This window comes from Phycodurus eques, chromosome 1 (genome assembly GCF_024500275.1).
Source record: "Phycodurus eques isolate BA_2022a chromosome 1, UOR_Pequ_1.1, whole genome shotgun sequence".
Lineage (NCBI taxonomy): Eukaryota > Metazoa > Chordata > Actinopteri > Syngnathiformes > Syngnathidae > Phycodurus > Phycodurus eques.
Genome location: NC_084525.1, coordinates 34,957,729 through 34,984,743, shown reverse-complemented (window position 1 = coordinate 34,984,743; position 27,015 = coordinate 34,957,729). Strand labels below are relative to the sequence as shown.

At 42.0% G+C, this 27,015-nt stretch overlaps 2 protein-coding genes across 6 annotated transcripts in view; one reads left to right on the top strand and one right to left on the bottom strand.

The window, feature by feature from the left end:
* dlgap4a (discs, large (Drosophila) homolog-associated protein 4a) overlaps positions 1-5,323 on the bottom strand; it is a 107,709-nt gene extending 102,386 nt beyond the window's left edge. For all 3 annotated transcript variants that reach the window (XM_061689762.1, XM_061689781.1, XM_061689771.1), the window contains exon 1: positions 5,090-5,323. The gene's annotated coding sequence lies outside the window, so the exon portion shown is untranslated. The remainder of the gene's footprint in view (positions 1-5,089) is intronic.
* Positions 5,324-12,215: 6,892 nt separating this feature from the next.
* On the top strand, positions 12,216-25,321 carry pcbp2 (poly(rC) binding protein 2). Of its 3 annotated transcripts, none has more exons than XM_061689737.1 (13): positions 12,216-12,399; positions 14,466-14,588; positions 14,669-14,692; positions 14,790-14,822; positions 14,902-15,018; positions 15,107-15,238; positions 17,587-17,715; positions 17,799-17,873; positions 21,000-21,041; positions 21,305-21,377; positions 21,451-21,506; positions 21,596-21,765; positions 24,214-25,321. In XM_061689737.1, the coding sequence occupies exons 2-13, from the start codon at positions 14,520-14,522 to the stop codon at positions 24,248-24,250; spliced, it is 957 nt and encodes a 318-aa protein (XP_061545721.1). In that variant the 5' UTR covers positions 12,216-12,399; positions 14,466-14,519; the 3' UTR covers positions 24,251-25,321. The 3 variants fall into 3 exon arrangements, with proteins under 3 accessions (XP_061545721.1, XP_061545714.1, XP_061545731.1); XM_061689730.1 differs by having other exon boundaries at positions 21,000-21,059; XM_061689747.1 differs by lacking the exon at positions 12,216-12,399 and having other exon boundaries at positions 14,498-14,588; positions 14,768-14,822; positions 21,000-21,059.
* The last annotated feature ends 1,694 nt before the right edge of the window (positions 25,322-27,015 follow it).

The window sequence follows — 27,015 nt, the reverse complement described above, 5'->3', positions numbered from 1 at the left end:
AAAACCAACATTGAATGCCCGTGACCTTCGATCCTTCAGACGGCACTGCATCAAAAATCGACATCAATGTCTAAAGGATAACACCACATGGGCTCAGGAACACTTCAGAAAACTAATGTCAGTAAATACAGTTCGGCGCTACATCCGTAAGTGCAACTTGAAACTCTACTATGCAAAGCAAAAGTCATTTATCAACAACACCCAGAAACGCCGCTGGCTTCTCTGGGGCCGATGGACTGATGCAAAGTGGAAAAGTGCCCTGTGGTCCGACGAGTCCACATTTCAAATTGTTTTTGGAAATTGTGGACGTCGTGTCCTCCGGGCCAAAGAGGAAAAGAACCATCCGGACTGTTATGGACACAAAGTTCAAAAGCCAGCATCTGTGATGGTATGTGGCTGTGTTAGTGCCAATGATATGGGTAACTTAGACATCTGTGAAGGCACCAACGCTGAAAGGTACATACAGGTTTTGGAGAAACATATGCTGCCATCCAAGCAACATCTTTTTCATGGACGCCCCTGCTCATTTCAGCAAGACAATGCCAAACACATTCTGCACGTGTTACAACAGCATGGCTTCGTAGTAAAAGAGTGCGGGTCCTAGACTGGCCTGCCTGCAGTCCAGACCTGTCTCCCTTTGAAAATGTGTGGTGCATTATGAAGCGTAAGATATGGAGACCCCGGACTGTTGAACATCTGAAGCTGTACATTGAGCAAGAATGGGAAAGAATTCCACCAACAAATTTTCAAAAATTAGTGTCCTCAGTTCCCAAACGTTTATTGACTGTTGTTAAAAGAAAAGGTGATGCAACACAGTGGTAAGCATGACCCTGTCCCAGCTTTTTTGGAACGTGTTCCAGCCATAAAATTCTAAGTTAATGATTATTTGCTAAAAACAATAAATTTTATCAGTTTGAACATTAAATATCTTGTCTTTGTAGTGTATTCAATTAAATATAGGTCGAACATTGACATTTGCAAATCATTGTGTTCTGTTTTTATTCATATTTAACACAAAGGCTCAACTTTATTGGAATTGGGGTTGTACAATACATTCATATTTAAGCTTTTTTAATGATTTATTTTCGAACATTTTAAGTACAGTTTGTATGTATCTTTTATGTCCAATACATTTTAATTGAATTTCTCCACGTACTTTGGTTTTCTCCCACATTCCAAAAACATACGTAAAGGTTAATTGAAGAAACAATGTGAGTGTGAATGGTTTTTTTGTCTATAGTCTGTGCACTGCAATTGGCCGGCAACCATTCCGGTGTACCCCGCTGCTTGCCCAAAGTCAGCTGCGATAGGCTCCAGCGCACCCGCAACCCTGGTGAGGATAAGCGCTATAGAAAATGAATGGATGACTCATTTCAGTACAGTTTTTGTCCTATATTTAAGCGCTTTGTTTAATGTTCAAACTGTGCATAATGCTACAGTGGCTAACAATAATAGTCAGTAGACTTTCAAGGAATAAAATCTCTGCCTCCTACCCTACTGTAATTTTATGTTGGTCATTACAGTACTTAGCGAGAGTATTTTTTGAGGTGGTATTGGTGCAAAAGTTTGAGAGCCACTGCTGTAGAATTTAGAGTACCGCTACTCTTTTCAAAAATTTCTACTTTGGTTTCCAATGTTTGTGTTTTTAAGCTCCTAAAATACTATTGTTCTGTAAACAAACAAATGGCCATTGTGACAAGTAACCTCCCAGTCACATTGAAAGACTGCAGTTTCCTTGTCAGCTTTTTCCACTGACCTTTGTACAAGGATGTTTCTAAAGTTGGAGACCTCCGCTGATATCTAACAAATTCATAGTTACAAGGAAATGCAGTTTTCACGATGTAAAATAAAAAAAGAAAAGTTCAGAGTCCATCTCCCATGTTGGTGTGATCAAATCACATTAACTCATTTAATGCCGGCCATTTTTCAGAAATTGGGAGAGCCGGGTGCCAGCCATTTTTGACAATTTTGACTGATTGTTGAAGGCCTACAGAAAATTGTGTTCTATAGTTATAGAAACATGGAACCTTTTACCGTTCTTTGGTAAACAGCAGTTGAACATAGGTAAGTTTCTGGAAAATATCTGTTTCCAAGAAAAAACAAAACAGAGAAAGATCTTTTTGTGAAACGATGCATTTGAAGCCGAACTTTCGAAATGTGTATGCGATAGCGTGACAGTGACAGCTAAGCTTCATGAAGCATTGTAACTAGTAATGACGAGATGAAGCTTCATAAAGCATCGTAACACTTCAAAGTGGTTATTTAGAAATAACAGTTTATCATCATTTTTGTGTTAAGTGAACAAGAGCAAGATTTTTCAATTGGGGTACAGTAATTTCTCCTCTCCCAGTGAGGTTTTATTTTACTTGACTTTCTGTGAAGACAATAAATACTTTCCCCATGAATAAAATAAGAAATGGTGGAAACTGCAGTTTTTGATAAACAAATGTAACTGATAAGCCTCAATGATAGTTCCTTATGCGGTGCGGTCTTGCTTGGGGTTCGAACTCAGGCGACCACCATACCCTATGTTGAGAGTCGAGTGCACCAACCGGTGGCCTAGTAGACCAGGGTTCTGGGTTAGCGGGCAGCAGCCTCTTTCCAAGGATTCCGAGGAGTGACGGAATTGCTATTACTGTCCAAGCTATGTCCAAACTGCTGCCAACACTCCAAACTCTATGAGCCCATACAAAGTACACAGTCTTTAGCCAAACTGACCTGACCGCAACTCTATATAAAACACACACACATTTTGAATGGAGCCTGCATGAGGGCTTTAGATTGCTGTCAAATCTCACGCCAAACCCTGAAGCACTTCCCGGATCGGTCATGTGGTACAGCCGGGCAGCGAGTAGAAGCCTATACAAATTATAAAATATTTGTCCAATCTCTGGGATGACCTTAAATCTATGCATATAAAAAACACATTTTGCATGGAGCCCGCATGAAGGGTTTATATTATTGTCAAACCTTGCGACAAGATCTGAAGTACTTCCCGAATCGGTCACGTGGTACAGCCGGGCAGCGAGCCTTTAGACGTCATCATTTCTGGCTCCTCCCCTAAATGAAGCAAGCCTCGATATGCGTTTTGAGGAAACACCCCTTGCATTACCCGACACGCTTCGAAGACTTAGCACATCTCATAACATCACTGCCATTATCCTTGTGTGCTTCATCAGCATTATAATGAATAAAGACTTTAATTAAAAAATATAGAGTAACTCTCTGATTTTAGTGTGTGACGTCATTCTGTGGAAATACTGAACACTAACAATGTGGCACCGTTGCAGAAAAGCATTGCTGTGTATGAGTCTATTATATACATGTGGGTTTGGTATGAGCAGAATGTTTCCATTGGAGGAGGGCTCATTGTAGCGGTCAAGAAACAGGAGCCAATTGCTGCGTTGCAGTGTCACCTGATTCAGGTAAGCTAATCAACCAGTAAAGATTCACAGTTGGTGTATGAGTACAATGCATCAAGTGGTGCATGACTCCAGAATCCAAATCAAACTACTTACCTCCCACTTTTTTCTTCTTTTTTTTTTTTAACAGTAACTTACTGGCAACAGTGTTGCCAGTACGGTACTGTATATGAAATGTCTAACAGTGTGCAAATCAAGTCTTGTCTCCCCAGCGGAGAATGTCATTACACATACCAGACAATTTCAACCAGTAGGTCTGCCCAGACTCTTGTCAGTGTATTATCAAATGCATGCATAATTTTACTCTATATAGATTTAAATTTAAACATACACACCCACCAATACTCACATAAAACATGTCACACTGAAACTATTACCGACTGTTGCATGAAATTATAATGTCTAAAATCTAATTGAGCAGACTATGTTCTTCCCACTGAAATGGGGCAGAAGACCTGGGACACATTTGTACTTAAGAGCTGAGCAAAGTGCTCATTACTTAATAGATGCAAATCCCTTTTCAGAGAGAAAGCTCCTGTAGACTCTTTGCATGCCACTAGTCACTCTCACACAGTCACAATCACAACTACGTTTTGCACTTCAGGTGTAGCAGCTACGCCTCTCCTCTACTTTTAACTCCATATTCGTATGTGATATGTGATAATGTTCAGTGTCTTACAATCAGTGACCTTGTAACACTGATTGTAATAGATTGCGTCACAGAAAGCTCAGCTTCCTTTACTGCTATCATGTGGTATTCATGGACAAATTGGGGCTCATGTTCTCCTTTTGCGCAATAATAGACGTTCCTATCCAGTTATTTATTGCAAGAATAGTGTATCTTTTTACCCATTTCTAGATTCTGAGACCAGACAAGGTGTTATTTGTCAGACAGAGCAAAGCTTCAGCTGTCAGACTGCCAATCTCTCAATGTGTCTCGGAGGCTGACATCCCCCTGTGTGCCATCCACAGATTTGCGGTCCCATCGAGTCAATGAATTATTAATCAAGTTTCCGCTAACAAATGGGCTTTTAATTGTCAGGGTTGCTGTTTGACAACAACTGAAACACAGGCCTCGATCCAAAGAGCCTATCGATCAGCCCAATGCAGCCTCGTCAACAACAGCAAAGGAGGCGAGAGCTGGCATGCAGAACAAGGCAAACTTAACACATGTGTTTTTCTAATCTCCCAAGCAATTAAACTTTGAAGACCCAATATATGGAGATGAAGAAACGCAAGATAATTCACCAATTGATTCTTTCCAATTCTGTATCAAGTTGAGAGCACTCACAGAGAGTTGCATCATTGTGCCTTTCCCAAACTTGCCTAGAGGACGTCAATGCATGGAAACGTCTCCTGTGCAGACATTTGCCTCACTCAAGTGCCTGGGCTGAGGCAGTGAGGAGCATATCTGTACTCCACAGGCATCCTGGTCTGAACCTCACTCAGCAGCATGATGCAAACAAGGCTGTTTGGCGTGACACATTTCTGGATCTTGCACGGTCATACTCAGGTACGGTGACCTATTCGGAATGAGAAAATCGTCACGAGGAGGCTGGGCGGTCCAACAATGCAGCCCGGTGAGCGCCAATCGCGCAATCGCAAAATTGTTTTAAGAGACAGAAAGCCGCAACGCCCGGTTGAAAACAGCAAGCTTACCTTCTCACCATTTATTGCAATGAGCAGATGTTGCTGCCCGGCCACACGCTAAGAGTTATTCTCCTCCTCTTGCATGTCGACCAAATCCCCGCCAACCGACTTTCTATATCTCTGCAAGGGAAACAACACTACGTATGAAAAACGCAAGTGTCACGCTACTGAGCTGGATTCGGCTCACCGGCTCAGCCCCATGGCGGCACGGGGAGCTCTGCGAGGAGGCTGCCGCTGATGCTGCAGCAGCCTTTTACTCCGACGAGACGTGGGATGAGTGCAGTGGGGGTGGGGGTAGGGTTGGGGGCGTCCGAGGGCCCACGACCAAACACTCAGCCCCCGAATGAACCCAGCGGAGCCGTAATGACGGTGTCACGCTGGATGAATCACCACGCGTGCGTGTTTTATCAGCGAGCCAATTAGAGATCTTGGATGATTCACCCACAAGAAAGTACCAATATGAGCTTTTTAGAAGCACTTTTACGTTCAGGAGTAAAGCTTCCAAATTGAAATTTGGTCTCACTTTTTGCAGATGTTTTGAATAGATGCTCATGTCACTTTTTGCAAGTTCAAGTGTTGCATGTTGCAAATGACCAGTGCAATCACTGTTTGCTATCTTTGAATGTGAGTACTGTATGCTATTTTCTAAACAGTTCTTTTGTGACTGTAACGCAAAGGGGCAGACAAATCCAATGAAAAACAATACAGCTGATGTGCTTAGACCATTGGTCCGAGACCTTCCAGCATCATGAAGTGCTTTAAAGGGGAACTAAACCCAAAAATGTTTCAAGCAGGAATACATAGTGTGTGCCAGCACTATAGATGTTTCCTTTCATGTGACTACATCCGGGTATTGGTCACCATCGGCACCATAACGGATGACTGGAGTCTTCAAACTGCAACAACAAATACGGCAACAACAAATACGGCTTATCGGTGACAAATGACAGCTAATACGTCTTTGGGAAGCTACCGCAGGGCATTAGATCTTATTTCAGGTAAGCGGTATGATGCTAATGTGACGTCATACAACTTCCGATTTTGAAGACAGTCTCCGTATTGGTTGGGTGAATGCAAGTAATCAGCATGAAGGTTACGGTACCGGACACCAAGTGACTTGGTTGAACCCGATTGAAGTGTTGCGCAGTAAGCGGGGTTTGGCAACTGTTTCCATGAGTGGTCGGTGGGTCCGCCACTGGTTTTGGCCGCGTATTGTCCCAACGTTGCAGTTTACAGCCAATCGAAAGGCACAGAAGCATCCACTCATACTGCAAATTTTTTGCGGGTTTGCGAGCCCGCTGTGCCACCTCAAGCCATCGAAGTATTATATAAAGCATCAAATATTGTGTTTTACATCAATACCTTGCCATGGTTGGGTGGCTACACAGTCTAAAAAGAAGAATATTGACATTGTTTTAACTTCATGCCATGCAAAAATATAATACTGTATAATGATGCTCTTTTCAGCAGGAGTAAGCACTGCTGTCAGTGTCAGCCAAGTATAAAGTGGAGATTGACACGAGTGACGCTTTTCATCACCAAGATGTGCATATAAAAGCGGTTCAAATGGTAAACTATTTTAAATGTTAGTTAAGGGGCTTATCAATTAAAGTGTTGAGATGATTCACTTGTTATTTGATAAATGCTCAAGAAGGGTATGAAGGACTTTATATGTCAGGAAGAGCGCCTGGCCCGGACAGAATTTTGGTCGAATTCATTCAACATTTTTGGTCAATACTAGCGCTTCTATTTTTCAGAACAGTAAAGGAGATAAAAGAGAAGTCAAATTAGTAACCATATGAACACAGCTGCAATCAAACTACTACTAAAACCGGGCAAAAAACCCACTCTCCCGGCAAATTATCTGCCCTTATCACTGATTAACGTACATATCAAGATTATCTCAAAAGCCCTTGCAGCAAGACTTGAAAAGGTACTCCCATCGATAATCCACTATGAGCAGACAGGTTTCATGAAAAGTTGAAGTTCCAACAATAATGTCAGAGGTCTATCAAATTTAATAAGCATGTTGCAGCATAAAACCATAAAACCAATCATCATGTCACTTGACGCAGACAAAGCTTTCGATACAGTTATTTGCAGTACTTTGCAATTTTGGCTTTCGAGACTCATTTATACATTGGACAGCGACTTTATACAACTCGCCAAAAGCGACAGTCACCACGAAAGAACCAATGGTGCCCACTTTCACCAATGCTATTTGCAATATTCATCGAACAATTAGCAACTGCTCTACGTCAGAGTGCTAGTATTAAAGGTATCTACTCGCCAATGGCGGATCACAAAATCAATGTATGCGGATGACATTCTTTCATTCTTCTTTATTTATAAAAACCCATGTCATCTCTTCAAGCTGTCTTCAATCTCATAAAGACATTTTCACAATTATCCGATTACGCTATCAAAAGGACAAAATCGAGAATACTCCCAATAACAGCAAATTCGTGGAATCCTGCAGCTCAAATCCCTGAATACCCCGTTCCTATAGGAAACATTAAGTATTCAGATATTAATATTTCACCAAAACCCGCAGAACTAAGCTAAGCACTGCCTAAGCTAAGCTAGCACCTTTTCTAGAAGTGGTGTGCTTAATTGCACACCACTTCGAGAAAACGGGAACGCCTCGGGATGCCCCCCGGAAGAGCTGTGGATGAAGTGAAGTTAGTCAAATGAAGGGTGAGTACATTGTAGCTCATCGTCACTAAGACATTCACTAGTGAAACCCTTTCGGAACTTCATAAAGTCTCTCAGTCTCTAAAGTCTCTCAAAACTCTGTCATTTTTTTGGTCAACACCACAAGTGTTACCACAGTAATCCTAGAATTACTGTGTTCTGGTATTGTTATTTCATTATTTCAAGTTTTTTATGTCATCGTACCTCTGTAGCTTTGAAGGTAAGTTTGACAACATTGGCTGCTAGCAGAAGGCCTTTTCACACTGCACTTGACTTGACACATGCCTTTATGTGGTCGTGCTTATTCCATAAGAGGCTGCAGAGAGAGTGAAGACTTGCTGTGTGAAATCCCAGTAATTGTTTCAATATTAAATATATGATCAAAATGTTTGTAACAGAATTCTCTGTATGTTGTTTAGTGTGAAACAGACACGTTTTATTAAGTTGTACATATCAAGTTGAGCAGTTGCCAGCTCGCGTTGTGTTCATGGGCCTGAAAAGCTGCACTGGCCTAATGATATGTCAGTCTGGCCGTATGGCCGAGTAGTCAGTGCTGCCTAACCTCAAAACTGTGAGGCAGGTGTGCTAACCAGTCCGCCACACATTAATCACAATTATTTAATTACAATTAAATTACATCTGCCTCACAGTTCTGAGGTTCAAATCTGGCCTCGCCTGTGTGGAGTTTGCATGTTCTCCCCGTGCCTGTGTGGGTTTTCTCCAGGGACTCCGGTTTCCTCCCACATCCCAAAAACATGCGTGGTAGGTTAATTGAAGACTCTAAATTGGCCGTACGTGTGAATGTGAGTATGAATGGTTGTTTGTTTACAAGTGCCCTGCGATTGGCTGGCAACCAGTTCAGGGTGTACCCCTCCTCTCGCCCAAAGATAGCTGGGATAGGCTCCAACATGTCCGCGACCCTAGTGAGAATAAGCAGTTCGGAAAATGGATGGATGAATTAAAAAACAGTAACTAGTTAATGTCATATTACAATGAAGAAATTGAATACAATCCATCAACGAAAGGTTAAGGTTTTCATAATTATTACGTGAGGAGGACAAAGTAATTCTTTTAGAAGAGAATCAGTCTGTCATTGGGAAGTAATGACCATGTAAGGTGAAAAAACATTGTGAGCAAGGAGCCAGTTGCATAAGTTTTCCCAAACATGTACCATGTGAAGAGCATCCCCACTGACATATAACTTCTCTTCTTCAAGGATTGCCATTAAAATCCAGGCGGCTCCTCATGCGTGTGCCCCAAAGATACGATGCCAATTATTTGTCTCTGTGGGAGCAACTTAACTGTGGAAGTCCTTCCTACATATTTCTGTGGGGTGTCACAGTGGTGCTGCTTTCTGACTGGACAGTTGATCACCATCATCACTGTGACCCTCCAAGGCCTTCTGTGACTGTGGGAGGGTTGTGACATCGGAGTCGCCCCTGGAGAGAGAATTCAGTCTAATTTTGGAGAGTTAACAAATCTGTAAAACTTGCCCACGGCTGTACCAAACACATGCACTTTACTCCATCCTACTACATACAGTACACAAATGGCAAACACTGTCACCTGTGTGTGTAGTGTGAAAATTGTGTGTTAAACTATGATGCACTAAGAGACACGATATTGTATTGCATTTTGCAAGTTAATCCTCCGTAGTGCATTTATTTTATTGTGAGATCTTTAATCTTTCAAGCAACATTCACTTTATGTTCACTAACGAGATGACTAATTGGAAACATTTATCTCTGATTTTGAGTGTGTCATCCAGTTTATCGCCGTCATTTCTTTAATAGATAATCAAAATTTTAAGATAAATAAAATAAAATGTAGCTGGTCTCATCATTTATAAATGTGTAAAATAGTTGATTTCTGTGATATATTATAACACAATATTTTTTTGCATCTGTTTTCCACACAACAATATGACTGAACACACAATTTGTAATACACACAGAGAGTGGGTTGTCATGGCCGCTGACAAGAGGGTGTTAGGTGGGCGAGTGGCATTTCATTGTTCATTTCATGTGCCCTAATCAATGACCACTCGGTAGTGGAAGAAAGAGGGACAGGAGAGCCAGGAAGAGCACCAGGGATAAAAGCACCCAAGGAGAAAACAGCAAACTCAGGGAGTTTGCATTGGGTGGGAGTACAACAAAATATGGAAAAGTGTAATAGAGCAAAATTTGTGGTATAAGTAAGCAGATAATTATGTGAGCGAGCAGCCACACGCCATGGAGACTCATAAAAGCAAAGAAAACCATGCAACCAGTGGAAAAACTGAAACTCATTCTTGCACAATCATTGCTGGAATTAAACTAATTTTCTTACGCATCAATGAAAACCTGCTGTGCTGTACTTTTTTTTGTTTGAGAAGTGAGCAAAAGATGCTACCAAAGTACATTTCTTTAGTTGGGACCAATCTGACTGTATTTGAAACAACTGCCAACGTTAGGCAGGCACAATCATGCAGCTCTACAGATGACTTCACAAGATAATCTCTACAACATCTACTGCCTATAATTTGCAGGGGAAAGAAAATAGAAATTCAAGCATTTGACCTTGATTGCCTCCAAAGTGGGGCCATATTGAAATGTTTGATTTACTGTACGTGCCACATGACAAAAATAATGCATAAAGCACATCACAGTCAATAGAGCAATGGCATCACTAGGCCTATTTTAGGGAGGCTTTGGCCAAAAATATTTGTGTTTAGGTGAAGGTTTATTGTCCTAGCCCCCCTAAAACAGATCTCCAGCCCACTAAACAAACATTAGTCTCCAAAAATTCACCCCGCCCACGTCGACAATTAATTATTTCGAGGGGATAAGCCACCCCAAAAGAAGGAACCAAGCGGTGCCCCTGCATTAGAGAATTGGATTTATTAAAGATGAACTATTTCGGGAAGTCAATATGCAGGCTATTCTGTCCATTGACTGATTGTATTGTGGGTGCTCTGATGTGCACCAGATTAATGAACATGTGCTGAGTGCAGTCAGGCAGCATATATGGCAAGCAGACCATGAAAACATGGTTACAGGGCTATACTGTTCCATTTTGGAAGTCTTTCCCCCCCCCCCCAAGTTTATAAATAGCCTGATAACAATATGTGGCCCTGTGGATTTCAGTCATGAGCCCATTTTTCCTACTTTTTTGCTTCAATGTTACATCAGCTGACATTCGACTCCCTCTATTACAGTAGAATGCCATACAAAAGGTAAACTGCTAAAACAATGGCATTGTACAAAGCAAAACAATCTGTCATGAATGCTGAAGTCGTTAATCACGAAATGAATACTAGAGCAGATTGTATTATTTTCAGGCCAAAGGTTGAATATTGAGAGAGTGGTTGCTTCTGTATCAGCAGAATCACTTTTGAATTATGTCAAATCGAATCAATGACTAAAGCCTGAAGGTACATTTAGCCTATTTCATATTTACAATACTCCATTTTAACATTTTTGTCCGCAGTCGGACTCATACCCATGTCCTTACAGACTGAGTGACTGCCGCCCTAACGTTAAGGACACTATGGACACATTACTTGCCATGCACTTATTAAAAATATTACCAATCATTATGTAGTATTCCTCTGTATAACCATGCCCTGCTAAGTAGAACCAAGGAGTGAGTTATTATATGTTGCAAATACACATGATAAGTGTTTAATTAGTGAGAAGTTAACTGTTTGTGATGAAACAATTGTCTTTTGTTTACACTATAGGCATGGACAGGTCTATGAACACGTCTAGATATTATCAATATGTGAATATTGTAATTACAAAAAAAATGGCAGACGGAATGCAAGTGTTTTCCTGTGTTCTTGGTGTAATTCTGCCATCTAGTGGATATATATAAGTTACTCCAGCAAGGACAAACTTTAACTTGTTTTTTTTAGGACATAATTGAACTGTAAATATGAAAGTGAAAGACCCACATATGCTGCCCTTTATTGACACCGACACTGTAACATCCACAAAGCAGTTACACACTTACTGTGTTCATGCATATTTACTTGTGATGTTCTGAGATGGGAAAGCAAAGAGGCTTTGTGCACATGGTTTCAAACAACATCAATTAGCTCAACTTTTATGTATAGCTACTTTATCACCAGTCTCGCATATGCGCTGAAGACGTGTCGTGAAAAAGAGAAAAAATGGTTTCTAGTGCTGTACAGAATGGGACTTTAAAGGTGAAATCTTTGATACAGCCCTTTTAAATGGATCATCGAACATATAAACACTATACTAAGTAAGAGAGTGAAGAAAATAGGAACAAGGGGTGACTGTTAATTGGCAAATTAAGTAAGAGAATTAAGGTTATTATTTGTATTCTTTAAACGCGTATTTTAAATTCGGGATCACTCAATCGTGTCAAAAAAAGAACTTGTAGTGTATTTCTGCCAGGTTGAAGAGCGCACGCAAGGGGCGTGGCCGTCGAGAGGTCAAAGTTGAATCCGGTCAGGCTTTTGTGCTTGCTAGCACATGCGTGTGAGTGTTTAAGGAGTCCCATCGAATCGAGCCGCGGCGTCTCTTCCCTCTTCCCCGGATCCTTTTCAAAGTCCCTCCCGAACCTCTCCCCCTTCTTCCCTTGCCACCCTACCCACCCCCTGGACACACTTCAACGGACGGTTCTGGTAAGAAATCCAAAGACGGTACTATATAATGTTTTGCCCGCTGTTTTCCTTTAGCCTTGCTTGTAGAGTGAAGGACGGCGATAGCTCTGTGTGCCTCAGTGCGTTCGAAGGCCGCGGGTTGTGACTATTTCCTGGAGGAAGGGGCCTTGAGCTAGCAAGCCGGATGGAAAATTACCGGTTGTGCTAACTACCGATTGAGCGTCCGAGCTCAACGCTGCTGCTATGCTATTGATCAGTAACCGGGCAGTGACATCTAAAATAAAGCAAGGTGTTAGTGGAGCTATGGTTTGAATAGTATACTGTCAAACTTGGCCATATGCTTGCGTGACAGACATCGTGATGTGCTTGTGCAGTACCTTTTGAGTGTAGGTGTTAGCTTCTGACTCGTGTGCTCCCCGCTGCCCGTTAAGAAGCACTTTGCGTGAAGGCGCTAAAATCCCAAGGGATACTACCAAGTGTTTACACTTGCAATAACCTCTTACTACATGTATCATATGTCGCTTCTGCTACTCGGTACCATGAAATAGTCGACGCCGTACGTAGACAGTGGGTCATTGTACTGCCGTGAATAGGTGGACTCGCGCCAGTCTGTGAATTACAACAGTTGGATGGCCTTTTCCCTTTCTTTCAGGGTTTCAAGCTGCCGTTGAAGTGCTTTGTCACGACAAACGCTGCTTTTCGCTCGTACATCTGCACTGAGAGCATCTTCTTCAAGAAACACCAACTTCTAATCTATACAGTGCTCGAGAAAGTATTCACACCCCTTCACTTTTTCTACATTTTTCTATGTTACAGACTTATTCTAAAACTGATTTGAGTGTAGTTTTCTTTTTAAAAAAATCTAAATAAAATACCCATAATGACCAAAGTAAAAACATATTTGCAGACAGTTGTGTAAGTGTCAGTCTACCATAAAGGCCTGACTGGTGGAGCGTGTTCGCAATGGTTGGCCTTCTGGATGGTTCTCCTATCTCCGCAAGGGAACACTGGAGCTCCGCCTTCGTGACCATAAGTTTCTTGTTCACCTCTCTGACCAATGCCCTTCTTCCCCCGTTACTCAGCTTGGTCGGACGGCCACATCTAGGAAGGGTCCTGTTGGTTCCAAACTTCTTCCATTTCCAAATATTTGAGACCAAAGTGGTTTTCGAGACCTTCAATGCTGCTGAAATTCTTTTGTGTTCTTCCCCAGATTTGTGCCTTGGCGCAATCTGGTCTTGGAGGTCTGCAAACAATTCCTAAAACTTAATTGCTTGGTTTCTGCTCTGATATCCACTGCCAATATTGAGACCTTATATAGACACGTGTGTGGGATTCCAAATTATGTTCAATCAACTGAATTTACCACAGGTGCACTCCATTCAAGTTGCAGAAGCATCTCAAGAATGCTCAGTCGAAATCAGATGTACCTGAGCATAAATTTGCGTGTCATAGCAAAGGGTATGAATACTTATGTAACTATTGCTTGAATGTTTCAATTTTTTATAAATTGACACAAATGTCTGAAAATATGTTTTTACTTTGTCATTATGGGATATTTTACGTATTCAAAAAAAAAAAAACTATACCCAATTCAGCTTTAGAATAAGTCTGTAACATGGCAAAATGTGGAAAAAGTCAAGGGATGTGAATACTCTCTGGCGGCACTGTAGCTTAAGTCGGTGACAGTCTAAAACGCTTGATGTCCAAAAACTGCGATCAATCGTCACCAAAATGTATGTGGACATCTTTACACATGCCCACTTCAGCCTCTGAAAATATAAAAATGATAAGCCCAATATTAACAGATTTCTTTTGCCTGTTTCTCTCTATCGGCGCGCATTATACAGAAAAAGCTTAACGTCGCTTAATGACGTACACAAAATCCTTAATATCGGGGTTATAATTTTGATATTTCCAGAGATTGAAGTGGGCATGAGTAGAGAAGCCCACAAATTTTGGTGACAATTGATCGCAGCTTTTGGACATTAAGTGCTGTTAAGCTTTTTCATGCTTACGTTGAGCATTTCACACTGTCCGTCCAGTTGCGGTAGTTGTCTCTGACGATCCTCCTTTCCACGCTTTTACAGACATTTGGCCTTTGACCAAAGATTCACGCCTGTCTATCGCACCCATCTGCATCAATGGACCCAAGTCTGGTTGAAGGAGGACTTAATGTCACCTTAACTATCAGGTTACTCATGCATGGAAAGGTGAGTGTGGCTGCATCCAGTGCTTCATAATTATACGATAATTCACAATGTAATTGACTTTATGCATGTTTCCTCTGTAGGAGGTTGGGAGTATCATTGGCAAGGTATGTTGTTTTGTTTTGTTTTTACCATCAGATGGCTGCTATCGATGCATCTTACCCGCTAGTTTGTTATGAAAGTGTGTGTTTGTCTACCCTACAGAAAGGAGAGTCTGTTAAGAAAATGAGAGAGGAGGTAAGATACAAGAAAACAATGAGAACACGTCATATGATTCTGCTACATCATTTGCCACATGGCTTGTCTGTATGCGCAGAGTGGCGCTCGCATCAACATCTCTGAGGGGAACTGTCCAGAGAGGATCATAACACTGGCAGGACCCACCACGTCCATTTTCAAAGCGTTCTCCATGATCATTGAGAAATTGGAGGAGGTTGGATTCGCCAACTACTTTTGATAATGAGGAAAGGTCCTGGTGGTGAACTTTAAGATGAACAATCGCATGTGGCTTTCTCTCTCAGGACATCAGTACCTCAATGACTAATAGTACAGCCACCAGCAAACCACCAGTCACCATGCGCCTCGTCGTACCTGCCAGCCAGTGCGGGTCGCTCATCGGCAAAGGGGGCTGCAAGATCAAAGAAATTAGAGAGGTGTGTCTTCATAGTCTTATTGTGGAACTCATCTTCACAGTTGGTCTGGTGAGCTTGGTCGAAAGTGTCTTCAGCTAATCATAGTGAACTTTGCAATTGCTTTGCATATGGGGCAAATGATGCTCAGAGGATTCAAATGAACTGCATTGCAAGTAATACAAATAGTGTGATGACCCCATATTTTGTCTTTTCTCAAATAATAGCCTCCGCTGTAATAGACACCATGCCCCAATTAGTTCCCTTGTGTGTTGTCCACGCCAATAAATAGCTACCACACCCTTAAAAAAACAAAATTCTCCTCCTCAGACAAAAGTAGCGTTGTCAGCAGTTAGCTGCAATAACCATTGCTCTGACATTTGATCTCCCCCATGTGTTGCGGTAGATGAAACTCACTTTCCACAAAACATACTACCTGCAAAGCAGAAATGAATCAATGAATGCACAGATGAGTAACTGAGGCCATAATACCTTTTTATAAAAAAATACAATATAAATTCTAAATGCATCCATCCATCCATTTTCTACCGCTTATCCGAGGTCGGGTCGCGGGGGCAGTAGCTTTAGCAGGGACGCCCAGACTTCCCTCTCCCCAGCCACTTCACCCAGCTCTTCCGGGGGGATCCTGAGGCGTTCCCAGGCCAGCTGAAAGACATAGTCTCTCCAGCGTGTCCTGGGTCGGCCCCGGGGTCTCTTCCCGATGGGACGTTCGCGGAACACCTCACCAGGGAGGCGTCCGGGAGGCATCCGAATCAGATGCCCGAGCCACCTCATCTGGCTCTTCTCGATGTGGAGGAGCAGAGGCTCTACTCTGAGATCCTCCCGGATGACCGAGCTTTTCACCCTATCTCTAAGGAAGAGCCCGGACACCCTGTGGAGGAAACCCATTTCGGCCGCTTGCATCCGGGATCTTGTTCTTTCGGTCACGACTTCCCATGAGGGAGCAGAGTCTGGGTTCTCTGAGGCGGGCTCTCCTATCTCTGGGGTTGTGGTCACCGAGGTGGTTAAAAAGCTCCTCGGTGGCAAGGCCCTGGGGGTGGATGAGATTCGCCCTGAGTTCCTCAAGGCTCTGGATGTTGTAGGGCTGTCCTGGTTAACACGTCTCTGCAACATTGCGTGGACATCGGGGACAGTGCCTCTGTAATGGCAGACTGGGGTGGTGATCCCCCTTTTTAAGAAGGGGGACCGGAGGGTGTGTTTCAACGACCAGGGGGATCACATATTCTAAATATTCTAAATGCCTATGATGACAAAATTATTTACTTGTGGGGAAAACTTATTGAACAATACAGGAAGTCCTTGAGTTACGATGCACTCGACTTACGACATTTCGACTTTCCCACGTCCGTGCCTCATCTGCCATTTTTCCCCAGCACCATAGTGTTTCTGCTTAGCTAGTGCATAGTGCTTGTCTGTGTTTGTTCGCCGGGAGTATCTTTGCCTTTTTCGCCCTCATTTTTTCACACTCTCAGCAGTAATAAGTACAGCATCTTATTTTTTTACTTTAGTTTCTTTATACGAAGTGTTAACGTTTCCTGCTACGGTCACCTGACCGTGGTCAGGAGAGGCAGGGGTTAACTCCCTTCTCTCGTTGCACAGCTGAGCTGGGTGGCGGCAACAATAAAGGCACGAAGCACCGATTTGCTGCTTTAATGGCTTTATTAGCTCCTCTGGACATTCAACGTCAATCACTTCTCTTCCCCGGTCGCCGTCACTACACTTGCCACTGTACATGCTTGCACCGGTGTGCACTCCTTCCTCCTTTGCAGTCCCGCCGGATGACGCCTGCGGAGTCCCGTCTCACACACACATTGACGCACACACCCACACACACACACTGACCTTGCTGTCACAATCATGTGGGACAATACCCGTAACAGAAGTATTTCGCCGTAAATTTCGACTTTAACGGTGAAATCCTACTTGCGCGGAAAATCGTGTTACGTCGCCAGCGTAGGAACGTAACTCGTTCGTAAATCGAGGACTTCCTGTTATATTATTCTGGCTACTGACCAATCCAAGGTTTACCTCACCTCTTGCCCTTAGTCAGCTAGGATGGGCTCCAGCTCACCCGCCACTCTGACAAAGACAGTTATTAGGGAAAATGGATGGAATATTGTTATTAATCAAGCTGGGTTTAACAGATACCTGGTACTGTGTGCGTTGAGTAAATACACGCCCCCGGCCACTAGATGAGGTATTGAGTAGCAATATACAGGCTTAATGACTTTTCTGTAAAGAATATTGATGTGGCTCTTGGCCATTTCCTACTCCCTTGTCACAGCCATTTGTAATTCTCAATAAGCTTACACTTGTGCCAGTTTTGTATTTTTTTGTCTGTGTGTCCACAGTCAGCAGGAGCTCAGGTACAAGTAGCAGGGGACATGTTGCCCAACTCAACAGAACGTGCCATCACTGTTGCAGGGACCCCACAGTCCATCATTGAGTGTGTCAAGCAGATCTGTGTTGTCATGCTTGAGGTAAAGACGATTTCATGCAAAACAACGTTTTGAGATCCACTGTGGCTTACTGTTTCAGCTGTGTTACTGGCTTGTTTCCTCAGTCCCCTCCGAAAGGAGTAACCATCCCATACCGACCCAAACCCTCAGGCTCTCCTGTCATCTTTGCAGGTGGTCAGGTAGGGATTTGTTTATTTGGTCCCCAAATGCATACCTTCAAGTAGGGGAACGGTGGACTGACAAAACCAACAAACTAAACAAAATCAAGTTGACCACCCTACCTAAGCTTTGGGCCAATAAAAAGTTCCGATATGATTGTGGCATATTACAAGTAGACTTTGCACCGATCTGATCGACGTTATCGGTATCGGCCGATAATTAGCATTTTATGCTGATCGGCTTTCGAGTCATAAGTCGCCGATCCGATCAGTGATGTCATCGATCGGCTCCGCACAAGACCTTTAACTCCGCGTCTTTGTCGCGTATGAATCCAAAAGCTAGTTTATTTTTCGCCTTGTCACGTGTCTTGTAGCGCAGTACTGTAACTATCTGACAGCCGATAAAGTTTTTTCAAGCTTGTCGGTGTAAAAACACGTCGTCAGTGTGGGACTATTTTGCGGTGTCTCAGACAAACAACACGTACGTTATTTGGAGTCTGTGCACAACTGAAGTACACCGTGGGGTACGTCATCTAAATGCTTCAACACAAATTTGATCGAGCACCTGAAGAATGTACACGAGGAGCATGCCATGCCGCGTTCAATCAACGTAGCGTGAGGGGGGGGGAGTGTCCAACGGACTCAAACTCTGGACAACACCTGTCCATATAGTCGGGACAGTGAGAAAGTTTGAGTAAGCATGTGATTAACAGTATTTATTAAAGTAATTTAATTACAGTAAGTTAGCACCCATTATTTCTGTCAGTTGTAATGTTCATTTGACCTAAACTTATGTCAGTGGCCAATCCTTGAATGCCCCTCAGAGGTCATTGGTGTTTTAACTTTTTTCTAAAATGCTAGAGAATAATTTGAGCTGGGATGGGCTCCAGCACGCCCGCAACCTTTGTGTACTGTATACTGTATCCACTCATCCATCCATTTTCTGTACAGCTTATCCTCATAAGTATATACAATAAATGAACAAGTCATGTAAATAGACACATTGCTCCATCTTGTGATCGGATCAATGATCGGTTATCTTTTTTAATTTTTAATTTTTATTTTTTTTATAAACTTGCTGATCGATGATCGGCCCCAAAAAATCCTGATCGTGTAAAGCCTAATTAAAACCCCAATTCCAATGAAGTTGGGACGTTGTGTTAAACATAAATAAAAACAGAATGCAATGATTTGCAAATCATGTTCGACCTATATTTACTTGAATACACTACAAAGACAAGATATTTAATGTTCAAACTGATAAACTTTGTTTTTAGAAAATAATCATTAACTTAGAATTTTATGGCTGCAACATGTTCCAAAAAAGCTGGGACAGGGTCATGTTTACCACTGTGTTACATCACCTTTTCTTTTAACAACATTCAATAAATTCTTTCCCATTCTTGCTTGATGTACAGCTTCAGCTGTTCAACAGTCTCCCGGGTCTCCGTTGTGAAAATGGTTCCATGTTGCCTCTTGTTTAGCTGGAATATAAATTGCTAGGGGCGGCACGGTTACAGAGTGGTTAGCACATCTGCCTCACAGTTCTGAGGACCTGGGTTAAAATCCGGCCTCGCCTGTGTGGAGTTTGCATGTTCTCCCCGTCCCTGCATGGGTTTTCTCCAGGTACTCCGGTTTCCTTCCACAGCCTCAAAACATACATCGTAGGCTAATTGAGTACTCTAAATTGACCGTAAGTGTGAATGTTAGTGCGAATGGTTGTTCATAGGTGCCCTGAAATTGGCTGCCGACCAGTTCAGGGTGTACCACGCCTCTTGCCCAGAGTCAGCTGGGATAGACTCCAGCACGCCCGCAACCCTAGTGAGCATAAGCGGTATGGAAAATGAATGAATGAATAAGTTGCTAGGTGTTTTTTTTTTTTTTTTTTTTTTTTTTTTTTAGTCGCTAAAGTGGTTGGAAATGTTGCTAAAATAATAGCTACAAAATGGCTAGGTTGGCAACATTGACTGCTTTAGTAAACTAGCTCAGAGCTCTCTGTTTGCACTGAAGCAGTGCACGTGAGCTCGCGACGATAGGTAAATTCATTCATTCATTAATTTTCTGAGCCGCTTCCCCTCACTATGGTCGCGGGCGTGCTGGAGCCAATCCCAGCTGTCAACGGGCAGGAGGTGGGGTACACCCTGAACTGGTTGCCAGCCAATCGCAGGGCACATTGGAACAAACAACCATTCGCACTCACAGTCATGCCTACGGGCAATTTAGAGTCTCCAATTCATGCATGTTTTTGGGATGTGGGAGGAAACCGGAGTGCCCGGAGAAAACCCACGCAGGCACGGGGAGAACATGCAAACTCCACACAGGCGGGGCCGGGGATTGAATCCGGCTCCTCAGAACTGTGAGGCTGACGCTCTAACCAGTCGGCCACCGTGCCGCCCGATAGGTAAATATTTAATTCAATTTATTGTGGTTAAGTTCCGTATTTGTGTAACAGACCATGAATATTTAGGTTGACAAGTTACAAAATAACCTTTGGCATTTTGAGGTACATATTGTAGTTATGTTAAATTGGCAGTAGTCCCATGGTGGGTTTTTTGGAGAAATGTCTCGCAGTAAAGAGTCCCTGGAAAGGTTTGACCACTGTGATGTAAGCCCTTTAACACCAACTTCCCGTTAAATTGAAGTATAAGGGGGAAAGAAGGTTGAGCTTCGATTTATTTGCCTGTGCCTTTCAGACAGAACTCACCAAAGATGGACATTTCTGTGTCCGAAGTATGTGTTTATACAGCCGATGCAGGTTGACGTAATTAAATGCGTGGTGACTTCAACGCAAAGGCACCCCTTGCTTTCAACAGAGGGACATGTACAGTGAGTGTACACTATGTTGGAAGCTGTCAAATTTTTCAGATTTTCAACCACTATGCCGCATCTGTTCCTTACACACAGGACACCAAGCCAGGAAAATGCTGGCTTTGTTTGAATTAGACTAGAGTTACTTTTTTGTTGAGTTTGTAGTTCTGTTAGCCGGTTATTCCCGTTTGTTTTGGGTGGAAAAGTAGCCATTCTAGCACTTTGTAGTGTGCATGACTTTGTTTTGTGAGCCCCCCAAGGACAGAGGACTGATGGATATTGAAGTACACTGTGTGTGACACTGTCACAACCTCCTAAGTGCTTTTTTTCTACTTGCAGGCATACGCTGTCCAAGGACAGCACGCCATTCCTCAGCCTGATGTAAGTGAAGGGCCCTCTGTAAGTGATCTAATATATTTGCAACTTTGGTCCCAAGAAGCTTCATCATAGTTTTCCAGTCACCTCCGTCTCACATATGCACCCATATAATGTATACAAGGAATATAAACTTATGTCACGACCTAAGGATAAATGATCCATTTCATACATTCCTCTCATTGGGCTGTAATAATCAACATTGGGCTGTAATAATCAACATTGAGTTATATGTTTGCTGTCTGTCTATTCCGCTGTTGGCTCCACAGCTCACCAAACTTCACCAGCTGGCCATGCAGCAGAGCCCCTTCCCCATTGCGCACAGCAACCAGGGCTTCCAGGGTAGGTCAGCAGACATTGCTTTAGATTTGTCACGCGTTCTGCTCTGTGATGGGGTTTCTTTGCAATTCTGCAGCTGGGATGGATGCCTCTGCACAAACTGGCTCACATGAGCTCACCATTCCAAACGACGTAAAGCCCTCCTGTTTTCAGTAACATCATCTTTCGACAACGTTTTTCCTAGGTTTCAGTCTGTGCTCACATTCCTCATATTCTCTCAGCTCATCGGCTGCATCATTGGCCGTCAGGGGGCGAAGATAAATGAGATCCGTCAGATGTCGGGCGCTCAGATCAAGATTGCCAATCCTGTGGAGGGTTCCACTGACAGACAGGTCACCATCACTGGCTCCCATGCCAGCATCAACCTTGCTGAGTACCTGATCAATGCTCGGTAAGGATTACCCCCATATAGGGCTTGGTGATAATTCAATATCAATATACATCACAATAGTCATGTGATCTATATCAATAATAGAAATTGGCTTTGATAAAATGTTAGATAGAAAAAAAAAATATTGAAGAAAACCTTTGTGATGCCACAGGGCATTTTGCGGGTGGCTTCAGCCTCTCAACCTATCATGGCCCAGCTATAAACAAATTTGGTTACGTCCATGTTTTAACAGACAATACAAATGGCCACTGGCGTAACTTTGGTGTCAAGGTTGGGCGGGGGACAAATGTTACTTTGTGGGCTAGGCTGGGTGGGGGGGGAATGGAGATGGGTTTCTTTCCCAATTTTAAATGCATCAAAATTTGTACTTTGAGGGTCACAGGGTCTGTATAATTAATATACAGACCCTTTCCAAAAAAAATCTATATAATTGAAAACTTCATTTATTTCCTTAATTCCATTCAAAAAGTTAACCTTTCATAGATTATATATTCAGGGCCCACAATTTAAACAATTTAAAGTATTTATTTGTTCGTTTTTACATAATTTGGGCTTCCAGCTCATAAAACCCACAAAATTAGGAATTCACAAAATTAGAATACTGTGAAGAAATCAGCACAAATTTTGCAGGCCATAAATGTTTTAAACTGAGTGTCACACACTAATCACCTCCTAAACTAAAAGCACCTGCACAGGTTTCCCCAGGTGTCATTAAATTGCTTCAATTGTCTCAGTTGGGTTCAATATTGAGAAGACTGCAGACTTGACAACTGGCCAGGAGACCATCATTGATACTAGGCTTTACACGGTCAGGATTTTTGGGGCCGATCAACGAGTTTAAAAAAACGATATCCGATCACAAGATGGAGCAATGTGTCTATTTAAATGACCTGTGCATTTACTGTATATACTTGTGTACTAAATTACTAAAAAAAATATATTTACAATAAATAAATAATGTACCTTTTTATGCCAGCCAGAACAAATGAATGGTCTTCTGTTAGATGGCAGGAAGTACATACAGTAATTAATGTATCCACTTTTTGTGACATGTTGGTGTGCCGTGAGATTTTTCAATTGTAAAATAGATGCCATGGCTCCATAAAGGTTGGAAATCACTGCTCTAGTCAGGTCATGTATTCTAATCAGTCAGGTCAAACCAACATTACAACATGACAGAAATAATGGGTGCTAACTATCCAGCCGTCCATTTTCTGAGCCGCTTCTCCTCACTATGGTCGCGGGCGTGCTGGAACCTATCCCAGCTGTCATCGGGCAGAAGGTGGGGTACACCCTGAACTGGTTGCTAGCCAATTGCAGGGCACATACATACAAACAAACAACCATTCGCACTCACATTCACACCTACGGGCAATTTAGAGTCTCCAATACATGCATGTGCTAACTAACTGTAATTAAATGACTTCACCCACACCGAAACTTGAGAGCATGATTCGACAGAACGGCAGCATGTTTACGCGCAACTTTTAGTGCTAGCACTAGCTTGCTAGGCTACATAACGTTTTGTTGCCTGCTTGCGAGCCGTATCGTATTAAAAGTATGTGAACATACCTCAACCAAGCCTTAAACGAACAGCCTCTCCTGAACAGTGGTGACTACAAACACATGTTTTTCCCCATTTTGTCATTATAATATAGTCGGCGGGATCCACTCGTTGTCGCCGCCACGTCGTGTGTATCCGGTCGCATTTGACTTGACGAGATAAAGCCCAATGATCGTAAAAAACGAGATGCCGTGGTATCTGAATACAAGAGAGGACTGGTCGCCAGCCAATCACAAAGCACATATAAACAAGCAACCATTCACATTCACAACTACGGGCAATTTAGCGTTTTCAATTACCGTATTTTAACATGGTTAACACTTTTGTTCACCGCTGCCGTTGGGCACATGCACGTCTTCGTGAGTGTTCTTCTTCATTGGTTTTTGCCGCTTCTTCGTTGGTTTTCGCCACTTTCGTCTTCGGGGTCGGAGGACAGTAGGCATCAAAACTGGGAACCGAAATGTTTTAAGAGACCGGAAGGTTAGTCCCGGTTACACGGCTGCCCAAGAGTAACAGAATAATTAAAGTTGAAAAACAATGTTTCATGTGGGATGTATATGTATATCAATATCAGCTGATAGGACACAATTTTTATTTTTTATTTTTTTTTGTCCCCCCCCCCCATATCGCCCAGCCCTATCCACACACTTCCATATTTTTACAACTGTGTTGTAATATGGATGGAAGCACAGGCATTCAATTCAAAGCATTTCATTATGATATTCTGTCCTTGTAATGATGCCATGGGTGGGTTATGTGTCTGGCATTGTGTGTCTGGCCTATCTGCAAACATGATGTAAAGCTTTTTTTGTTTGAGTAGTTCACATACTTAAACAGGTTAGAATTCTGAATTTGAAGCATCCTGTTTTTGTTCTGCTACACAGCCTGTCATCTGAAGCCACTGGACTCGCAGCCAACTGACATGGAGGATCTTCATCAGCATCTAACTTTGCCCCTGCCCCGACTTTTTACCAAGAGGTCCCTTACTGAACTTCATGCAAAAATACCATAAACTCCATGAACTGGTCTCCTCTGCTTTGAGTTCTATCCGCCTCGGTTGTCCCTATGGCATCATCACGATCATGGTATTCTATTTATTAATAACATTTGAAATTCCCATTAGAATAATTTCTAAAGACTTCTGTTTTTTTTCTTTTACTGTATGTCTTTAGGGTCTTGATAAAGGTTAAAATGTTTTAGAAAAATCTGAAAATGCGTAAATCTTTTTTATGTCAGATTTTTCTTAGAAAATGCAAAAAGGAAGAAAAACACCCACGCAACAAAGATGGACTGTTCTTTCCCTTCCCTTTTAAATATATTTATTTTTATTTAAGACAGCTCCTTGTAAGAAGAGAATCTATTGATGATATTTGGAGCTGTGCTGCTTGAGCAATGCATTTTGGGTTTGACGGGTTTTAATGGGTCAAAATGGCCTCAGTTGAAATTGAACGCAGGGAAAAAAAAAAAAAAAAGAGAAAAGTTTGCCATTGTATGAATTTTAAACTACGTTTGATATCACCTCCGAGTAATTGTGTCATTCCTGTGTTTCTTGATCAGAAATTTTGACTATTGTTTTGTATTGCATTCTGAGTGGGCCTGGGTCGCCAGGAATGGGCATGAATAAGAGGAAAATATTTTTAATTTTTCCAAAATTACTAAAGACCATACTAATGATAAAATTTGAAATGTTTGTTTTAAATAGAGGAAATATTTTTTTTAACTGCTGGGCTGGGGAATTCTGCAAGGCTACAAAAGACATGTTGGTCTTTAAAAGTATATTATGCTTGGTATAAATTATGATAAACTAGAAGGAAATTAATTATAAAACAACTAGTTTTCTGCTATCTTTTTTTTGCCTGGGTCAGTTTTTTTTCTTTTCTTTGCAGGATGAAGAAACTCATGTTTTGTGGACGATTACAAACTTGTAGATCTGGGTGCAATTAAATTGTTGAAGACAAAAATTCAGAAATAAAAAGATGTGAGATGCTTAAACACTTTGTTTTAATTTTATTTGTAAAAACGCTGCCCTTTAGTAAGCATAAATCAGACACTTACATACACACCATTGGCATTAATCTGTAATGGCTTGAAAAAGTATTTATACCCCTTGAACCTTTCCACAATTTGTGACCTTACAATCATGAACTTGAATGTACAACCCCCAATTCCAATGAAGTTGGGACAAAAAACAAAGACAAGATATTTAATGTTCAAACTGATAAACTTTGTTTTTAGCAAATAATCATTAACTCAGAATTTTATGGCTGCAACACATTCCAAAAAGCTGGGACAGGGTCATGTTTACCACTGTGTTACATCACCTTCAACATTGAATAAACGTTTGGGAACTGAGGACACCAATTGCTGAAGCTTTGTAGGTGGAATTCTTGCCCATTCTTGATTGATGTACAGCTTCAGCTGTTCTGTTGTCGTATTTTATGCTTCATAATGCGCCACACATTTTCAATGGGAGACAGGTCTGGACTGCAGGCAGGCCGGTCTCGTATCCGCACTCTTTTACTACGAAGCCACGCTGTTGTAATGTGCAGAATGTGGTTTGGCATTGTCTTGCTGAAATAAGCAGGGGTGTCCATGAAAAAGACGTTGCTTGGATGGCAGCATATGTTTCTCCAAAACCTGTATGTACCTTTCAGCATTAATGGTGCCTTCACAGATGTAAGTTACCCATGCCATTGGCACTTAACACAGCCCAATACCATCAAAGATTCGGGTTTTTGAACTTTGCGTCCATAACAGTCCGGATGGTTCTTTTCCTCTTTGGCCTGGAGGACACGACATCCACAATTTCCAAAAACACTTTGAAATGTGGACTCGTCAGACCACAGAACACTTTTCCACTTTACATCAGTCCATCTTAGATGAGCTCGGGGCCCAGAGAAGCCGGCGGTGTTTCTGGGTGCTGTTGATAAATGGCTTTTTCTTTGCATACTAAAGTTTCAAGTTGCACTTACGAATGTAGCTCCAAAGTGTATTTACTGACATTGGTTTTCTGAAGTGTTCCTGAACCCATGTGGTGATATCCTTTACACATTGATGTTGGTTTTAGATGCAGTGCCGCCTGAGGGATCGAAGGTCACGGACATTCAATGTTGGTTTTTTGGCCTTGCCGCTTACATGCAGTGATTTCTCCAAATTCTCTGAACCTTTTGATGGTATTATGGACCGTAGATGATGAAATCCCAAAATTTCTTGCAATTGTACGTTGAGGAACATTGTCCTTAAACTGTTTGACTATTTCCTCACGCACTTGTTCACAAAGAAGTGAAACTCACCCCATCTTTGCTTGTGAATGACTAAGCAATTCAGGTAAGGCACTTTTATACCCAATCATGGCACCCACCTGTTCCCAATTAGCCTGTTCACCTGTGGGATGTTCCAAACAGGTGTTTGATGAGAATTCCTCAACTTTCTCAGTTTCTTTTGCCACCTGTCCCAACTTTTTTGGAACGTGTTGCAACCATAAAATTCTAAGTTAATGATTATTTGCTAAAAACAATAGTTTATCAGTTTGAACATTAAATATCTTGTCTTTGTAGTGTATTCGATTAAATATAGGTTGAACATGATTTGCAAATCATTATATTCTGTTTTTATTTATGTTTAACACAACGTCCCAACTTCATTGGAATTGGGGTTGTATTTTGTTGGGATTTTATGTTGAAAGG